This window comes from Sapajus apella, unplaced genomic scaffold (assembly GCF_009761245.1).
Source record: "Sapajus apella isolate SASKATOON/1434 unplaced genomic scaffold, GSC_monkey_1.0 scaffold1, whole genome shotgun sequence".
Lineage (NCBI taxonomy): Eukaryota > Metazoa > Chordata > Mammalia > Primates > Cebidae > Sapajus > Sapajus apella.
In genome coordinates, this window is record NW_022436941.1 from 61,368,689 (window position 1) to 61,376,660 (window position 7,972).

At 46.5% G+C, this 7,972-nt stretch overlaps 1 protein-coding gene across 1 annotated transcript in view; it reads left to right on the forward strand.

The window, feature by feature from the left end:
- ARSB (arylsulfatase B) overlaps nt 1-1,805 on the forward strand; it is a 212,380-nt gene extending 210,575 nt beyond the window's left edge. Inside the window, exon 8 of the mRNA XM_032277517.1 lies at nt 834-1,805. Coding sequence (XP_032133408.1) covers nt 834-928 — 95 coding nt within the window. The 3' untranslated portion in view covers nt 929-1,805. The remainder of the gene's footprint in view (nt 1-833) is intronic.
- The last annotated feature ends 6,167 nt before the right edge of the window (nt 1,806-7,972 follow it).

A 7,972-nucleotide genomic window follows, 5' to 3' on the forward strand; every position in this document is an offset into this window, starting at 1 on the left:
AGCTGAGGAGCAAGGAAGCCTGTCCAAGTCCCAAAACCTCAAAAGTAGGGAAGCCAAGAATTCTGGCAAATCACTGGGGTAGGTCTAAGAGTTCAAAATCTCAAGAACTTGGAGTCTGATGTTTGAGGGCAGGAAGCATCCAGCACAGGAGAAAGACGGAGGCCAGAAGACTCATCTATCTAGTCTAGTCCTTCCACGTTCCTCTGTCTGCTTTTAACCTAGCTGTGCTGGCAGATGACTAGCTGGTGCCCACCCAGATTGAGGGTGGGTCTGCCTCTCCCAGTCCACTGATTCAAACGTTAATCTCCTTTGCCAACACCCTCACAGACACACCCAGGAACAATACTTTGCGTCCTTCAACCCAGTCAAGTTGACACAATACTAACCCTCATACTGGCCAATACTAAATATATTGAAATAATTATTATCTTTTGCAGTGATCACTTAAACTTTAAAATCTAGTTTTTGTTCAAGTAGAGAATAGTCATACTGTGTATAGATTGGTTCCCACTGAAAAGCCAGCCTGTTTACCCTGACCGTCCCTGCTACCCAGGTGGATTCAGATGGTATGGAAGTAACTACCAAATCTCTTGTACCTTTGCCCTGTTGCCATGGGAGCCACCAGCAGGATGGCACAAAGCAGAAGAGGAGACCAGCGATTCCCCGGGCCTGACATCAGCGATTTGTGGCCATCAGGAAACTGGAGAGATTCTTTCATTCACAAACTAATTCACCGAAGTCACCAGTCACTGATCACACTTCAGATATTTCACTTATTACTTTTCTGACAATAGAGATAATACAAATCAGTATTACAATTTTTTAAAATACAGAAAACATCGCAGAAAATGAAACAATCCATAAACCACCACCCGGAGACAGCCATCGTAAACCTTCTCTTACACCCCTGCAACAAGACAGTAATTAAGTGGCCTCTTCCCAGGTTGTTTTTCAAATCCCACCGTGCCCAGCTGAGCCCTCTTAGAGATTCAAGATGGTAGATAAATAAAATGCCAGTCTTTAGGAAATCTTCATTTTAATCTTATTAATGAGGTCCAGATGTTCCCTGGATATTGACCCTAAAGAGCCATGGTTTCACACTCACACCACACCCTGTGCTCACTCTCCCCCACGGGGCTCAGGAGGGGGTCTGGACACCGAGGGGCCAGTGTGTGATCAACCAGGCCAGCAAGGAAGGGACTTTACCTCTAGCGTAAACCAGAGCTTCACGGAGCCAGGCAGAGGAGATAAACACACACGCTCCTTCTTACTCGGGAGAACAGGCAAACAGGATTTACTAGGCTTTTATTTACATTAAATGAATCAAAGTTTAGATTTGCCAGCCTTTTATAAGTGAGATCATTCAAGTCTACACTGTGACATGCATTGGGTGAAGATAAGGGTGCCCATGCCCAGCCAGCCCCCAGCAGGAGGTGAGGGGGCATTTGATGAGCCCCTGCTCCCAGGATGCTCACTTGCAGTGGAGCACAAATGTGAGGCTTGGACAGAACGAGGAGGATCCAGGACAGGGTGGGAAAGCAGAGGGGCTCACGAGTCAGAAGAATGCTGTGTGAAGCCCAGCAGGAAACCCATGTTGTCTTAATTTTTGTTTTTGTTTTTTACTCCCATGAGAGCTGTGAATTCTTTCTGTATAGTGTATTTCTAAAGCAAAACCTTTTGATTAGCATGTACTCTGAATCTGTTAGGAAAGCAGCTGGTTTGGTTTGAAAAAGTTTACTTGGACCAGGCGCGTGGTTCACACCGGTAGTTCCAGCACTTTGGGAGGCCGAGGTGGGTAGATCATTTGCACCCAGGAGTTCAAGACCAGCCTAGGCAACATGACAAAACCCTATCTCTACAAGAAATGTATGTATTAAAATTAGCCAGGTGTGGTGGTGCATGCCTGCAGTCCCAGCGACTCGGGAGGCTGAGGTGGGAGGATCACTTTAGCCAGGGAGGTCAAGACTGCAGTGAAGCAAGATTATACCGCTGCACTCCGGCAGCCTGGACGACAGAGCAAGACTCCATCTCAAAAAAAGAAAAAAGAACAGATTACTTGTTGGGGCTTCGTAATAGGGCATCTGGTTTTCCTGATTTCTTAGGCCAGGGCATGAATGAAAGTGTTTAGCTTTAACTCATATAGGTGATAGAAATATGGGGACCTCACATCCAGGACTCCAGGACAAGGAAAAGGGTCCATGTCAGAGGGACCTGCAGTTCTATCACTGAGGTCCACAGATGCCCCTTCCCCACCCAAAAAGCAGCTGGAGTGCCACAGGCAGCCAGGGCCAGGGGATGCCCGGCCATCTCAGCAGTTCTGCAGCCCCCCAGCAACCCCTCCCATCCCCACCTCAGACCCGCTGAGGCTCACACAGGCCCTTTCCCTGGGGCGAGCCTTACCATGGTGCCTTTCCTTAAATTGATACTCTTTACTTATTTTAGTACTTTAAAGTAATGCTTTTTAATTACCGTGATAAAGGAAATACCTCTATCATTGATCATCACAAACATACACGCAGTGAATATGTTCTCAGACTTGAGCTAGGAACTGTTTCCAGCATGGAAGGAAAGAAGGAGAATGAAGAGTGAATTACTTTTCACTGTAATTCTACGTCAGTCATGTCAGGTGTATGACTTGGCAACGCTGTCCTAGAGACTAGGAAACTTGTCCCGGGGGCAGGCACACCCGCTCTGATGTGCCCAGGCCCGGTGCCGGTGCTGGGTGGTGCTCCAGGGTGACTGGCGACTTCACTTCCTGATGTGCTACTCTCCCCTCTGCCTGCCATTTCTCCCAAGAATCATCACAGCTGCATCTTTTTTCTAACAGTTTGTTTTGCTCGTGTGCCTGGAGACCCCAAAGCAAGGGAAGAATTCTAAATGAGTTAAATGTATAAACACGATAAGACATCAACATACACATCCTCTGTGAGACAGTAGAAAATTAGGATCCAACCAAAGGAGGAAGCCAGGAAAGTCAATAAACAAGTTGGTAGAGATGCAATATACAGAAATGAAATGTTTAGAAGAAATAATACTGAGAGGAGGAAGAAAGAAACCACACGGAAGTTTCTTGGGTTAAGAAGTTCCCTGATTACATCACTATAGTGTGGGAAGTAAAAAAAAGAACAAAAGAAGTTCCCTGAGACAGGTTCTGATCCCTTCTCTACCTTAATTTCCAAGATTGTGTGAAAGGAAAATAAAAACTGGGGACCCCAATTCATGATACCAGAAGAAAAAAACAGCTAAGAGCTGAGTCATGCAGAAACTGCCTTTTCTTCTATCCCTAAGCAGATAAAGCTAAGCTGCAGATTAAAGGTTAAATATCCCCACAGGTAGCTAGCTACTCTGTATTCGCCTTATCGGTAAAGTGCCAATTTACTGAGCGCCAGACGGATAGGTAATTGGCTATCCCCTGCCTGTACCTTTTCTCTTCCAACATGTGGATTTCCATACCCTCCCTCTTTCTTCTCCAGACTGCTGTTCTCCTTTAAATTTTTTTTTCTTTTTATTTTTTTGAGACAGGCTCTTGCTCTGTCACCCAGTTTGGAGTGCAGTGGCACGATTTTGGCTCACTGCAACCTCTGCCTCCCAGGTTCAAGTGATTTTCCTGCCTCAGCCTCCGAAATAGCTGGGATATAGCCATTGCCACCATGCCCAGCTAATTTTTGTATTTTTAGTAGATACGAGGCCTCACCATGTTGGCCAGGCTGGTCTCGAACTCCTGACCTCAGGTGATCCATCTGCCTCAGCCTCCCAAAGTGCTGGGATTACAGGCGAAAGCCACCGTGCCTAGGTTCCCCTTTAAATATTGAAGCCCTCTCTCAAAATCATCCTTGGAGAAAGGCACAGGCCACAGACCATTTCTTTGATTCCATGCTTTGTGCTTCTGAGCATGTCCTTAAAATAAGCTTCTAAATTGATTGAGACCTGTCTCGGATACTTTTTGGTTTACAATTATAATCTGTGGTCACCTGGATCATAAAGGCCCTCCCTATACCCCAGGAAACTCAGTGTTATTAATGCCTCAAAATTGCTCCTTTTTTGCCTCATCAGCCAGTTCATACCCCCGGGTGCCCACATGGCCTCACCTGGCCCCAGTTTACTGCAATCTCTTTGGATTCTGTGGTTTAGTTCATCAGATGTGCCATATCTTGCTAATTACAGGAGCAAGGTAAGGAACTAGCCTTTATGGAGGACACATTATTGGCCAGACACTATTGACTCTTACAGGGGCCACTAAATTCTTCACAATAATATCTACTCTTTAGGTAAATGTTTTTGCGATTTTAAAAATTATGTTACGGGGGCTCACTAGGCCAGTAGCATTGGGATTGGAGCCCGGGCTCAAAGCTCTTAACTCAAAGCTCCCCTCTGTTTTCCCGTGCATGGTTGGACCCCTAGCCCTTGGCCCCTTCCCTTTCCTTTGACCTGCCCTTCTAAGGACTAAGGGTAATTTGTAGGAAATCCTGTTCAAGCAATCTATGATCCAGGGAGCCTGTGTGGTGAGTGATGTTCAAAGCTGGAGTTGAAGAGCACACCAACATGACAGAGGTGAGTGAGGAGTGGGAGCAGGGAGGCCAGGGAGGGGGCCAGTACAGCCATTCAGCCAAGAAACCGCAACAACTAAAGAGGTAGACGGTAGTAGGATGAAATGCTAATTAGCGACTTCTGGGTTTTTTTAAATAAATTTCTTTAAACTCAATAATGTTTTTCATACACTTCACATGAAAATTGCCTTCCACACACAGGTCGCAGAAGTTGGTGGCCATCTGTGCCATCTTCCCAGTGAATTTGCAGACAAAACCAACAACACAATGCTGATATGAAGGACAGATGAAATTTACAGTTGGGTTCTTAGGGCGTCACTGCAGCTTCTGATGAGAATGCTGGCTTGAAAATGGAATGAATGTTGTATCTAGTTCTGTGACTGGTTGACATCAGCTGGTCTCTAATCTTTAGCTACAATCACGTACCATCTTGCTGAATTCTGGAGGAGGAGGAGGCAGTTTCTACTAGCCACATAGACTGTCCTCTTGGGTACAAGTCAATAGGGGCCCTTTCATCCTCTGTGGTTAGGGCTCTGAGGTGAAGAGTAACAAATATTTGAGATACAAAGAACATTTCCGAAAATTCTCTTTGTAATGTTTTATTTTCCGGAATTGGGATGAACGAAAGTATTGGCCTGGATATGTGGACTTTCTTGTAAAGAATGTTGCTTTATGAGGATCTCTGTTTCAGGGTTTTTTTTTTTGAGATGGAGTCTCACTCTGTCACCCTAGCTGGAGTGCACTACAATCTCTTGGGTTCAAGTGATTCTCCTGCCTCAGCCTCCCGAGTAACTGGGATGACAGGCACATGCCACCATGCCCGGCTAATTTTTGTATTTTTGATAAAGATGGGTTTCACCATGTTGGCCAAACACCTGGCCAAGGATCTCTCTTTGAAAAGAGAAACAAAAACTGACTATGTTTAGGTTCAGTTAGAATGTTTTGGTTTAATATATAAATTGGAAGACTCTCTATTGGTTAGAAAAATACTTTGATTTCTACAGTGAGTTATACATTGATGCCTAAACTGGCAACATTTTTGCCCCATGTAGCTGGGGCCAGCCATGGTGGCTCATGCCTGTAATCCCAGAACTTTGGGAGGACCAGGCTGGCGGACCACTTGAGGTCAGGAGTTTGAAACCAGCTTGGCCCACATGGCGAAACCCCATCTCTACTAAAAATACAAAAATTAGTCAGGTGTGGTGGTGCATGCCTGTAATCACAGCTATTCAGGAAGCTGAGGCAGGAGAATCGCTTGAACCCAGGAGACGGAGTTTGCACGTAGGAGACGGAGGTTGCAGTGAGCTGAGATCACACCACTGAACTCCAGCCTGGGTGACAGAGAGACTTCGTCTCAAAAAAAAAAAAAGCTAAGTAGCTAAGCCAGAGTGATTATGTCCACCACTCCTCTTACTAGTTGGGATGAGGCAAGTCCCTGCTTCTCAGGCAAACAGTCTTGGGGAGTCAGCTCCTGAAGACAGGATCTGACTGGGGCTGCTGTGGGCTTCTCCTGAGGGTGCTTTTAGAATCTGTCATCCCAGTGATCACCCCAGTCCAAACCATCTAGTGTGGATGGGGGAGAGCCTCTCTCGGGATAGGGATGGCATTGTGCAGTGAGCCGTGGGTGCCATTAGTCCTTCTTCTTGTTACTAAGGTTTTATGCATAACATCGTCCGTGAGTAGAGATTGGCCTTACTTTTACCAGTACTTTTTATAATACAGTGTTAAGATTCTTGCTGGATTGACGGACTTTAAAATGTTATGTCAACTGTGTTTCTTTCATTGCCAGAAGTTTGCACTTTTCCACATGTTTATGGCCCCCATGTCTCTTTCCTGAGTGGCCTGACCAGCCCTCCGTGCCAGTCTCCTGGGCCCCATAGTAGAGGGAGCAGGAGAGGGTGAGAAGGAGACCCAGCTAGGAGGAGAGAGAAAGGAAAAACCAGCCTTTGTTTGAAGCTGAATCCTCATTCCAGGCAGGCTACCAGTTCTCCTGTTCGGGTGGGCGTTGTGCGCACACAGCTGCCTCTGATTTCTATTTCGTGTCTGGAATTGTGGCAGGTGAGGAAAAGTGAAGAGGTACCCAGAGAATAGGCAAGGCCCTTTTCCTTTCTTATGGACAGAGCTAAAGTGAGACTTGTGAGCACATTAGGAAGGCTACTCATTTGGCGCTCCTTCAAAGTGATATTCTTTTTTTTTTTTGAGACTGAGTTTTACCCTGTCACCCAGGCTGTAGCGTAGTGGCACAATCTCAGCTCACTGCAACCTCTGCCTCCCAGGTTGAAGCAATTCTTCTGTCTCAGCCTCTCGAGTAGCTGGGATTACAGGCACTCAGCACCATGGCTTGATAAGCTTTGTATTTTTAGTAGAGATGGGGTTTCACCATGTTGGCCACGCTGGCCTCAAACTCCTGACTTCAGGTGATCTGCCCACCTTGTCCTCCCAAAGTGCTGTGATTACAGGTGTGAGCCACTGCACCTGGCTGATGTTCTTTTAATGTTAGAACATTAATTTTGGAATAAGGGCCCTGCTGGGAGGAGCTGGAGAAGGAAGGCCACTGGGCACCGCCCACTCCTCGCCCTGTGATCCAAGCATACAAGTCTGGTACCAACCAGCATGCACCCTTAGCAAAAGGAAAGCCCTGCAGATAACTGCCTTTTTTAACGAGGCAATTCAACAACAACTTATTTCTTACTAAGTGTAGCCCTTGGGACCATCTCACCCTCACTGCCAAGGGCCTTATTCTACCCAACCCCACACAGGTTCTCCCTGAGAGGGGTTCTGAGGATCTCTGGGGTTGGTGCTTTGATGCCTCTGGTGCTTCTACTTGGGTTGGCCCATATCTGAGTCTGGATCAGTTCTGGGGCCCCCTGAGCCCCTTTTCTTTTGAGCAAGGCTCAGTGCAAGAGGTCATGCCTTCCGTATTAACACCTTATTCTAATGAAAACTTCCATTGAATTTTTAGCCTTTCCCTTTCCACTATAAATAATCCCAGTTCCTTTCATCTGATCCCGTAAACCCCTTAGAGCTCCTCCAGTCCACCAGCGCCCTCGTAACCCTGGGCCTTCACACAGGTGAGTCCCTTGGTGCAGTTCCTTTTTCTCTTTTCTCTTTTCTTGACTAACTCACTCTTCAGGTTTCAGCTGAAAGGCCCCTAGGAAGGTTTTCCTAACCCCGCTGAACTGGAATGGGAGATCCTGACTCCACAGCTACCATAGGAGTGGCCATCACCCTGTGAAGTTATTCAGTAGAAATGGCTGGTGTCCGCTTTGTTCCGTGGAATATCTGCCTCAGAGCAGGGCTTGGCTTAGGTAACACTAGTAGGATGAGTGTTCGAGTTGTTGAATTCCAGGGACCTAACCACCTTCTGCTTTTAGGATAACATTTCAGTCCTTGATACCCCCTGGTTGTTGTTCCAAACCCTGACG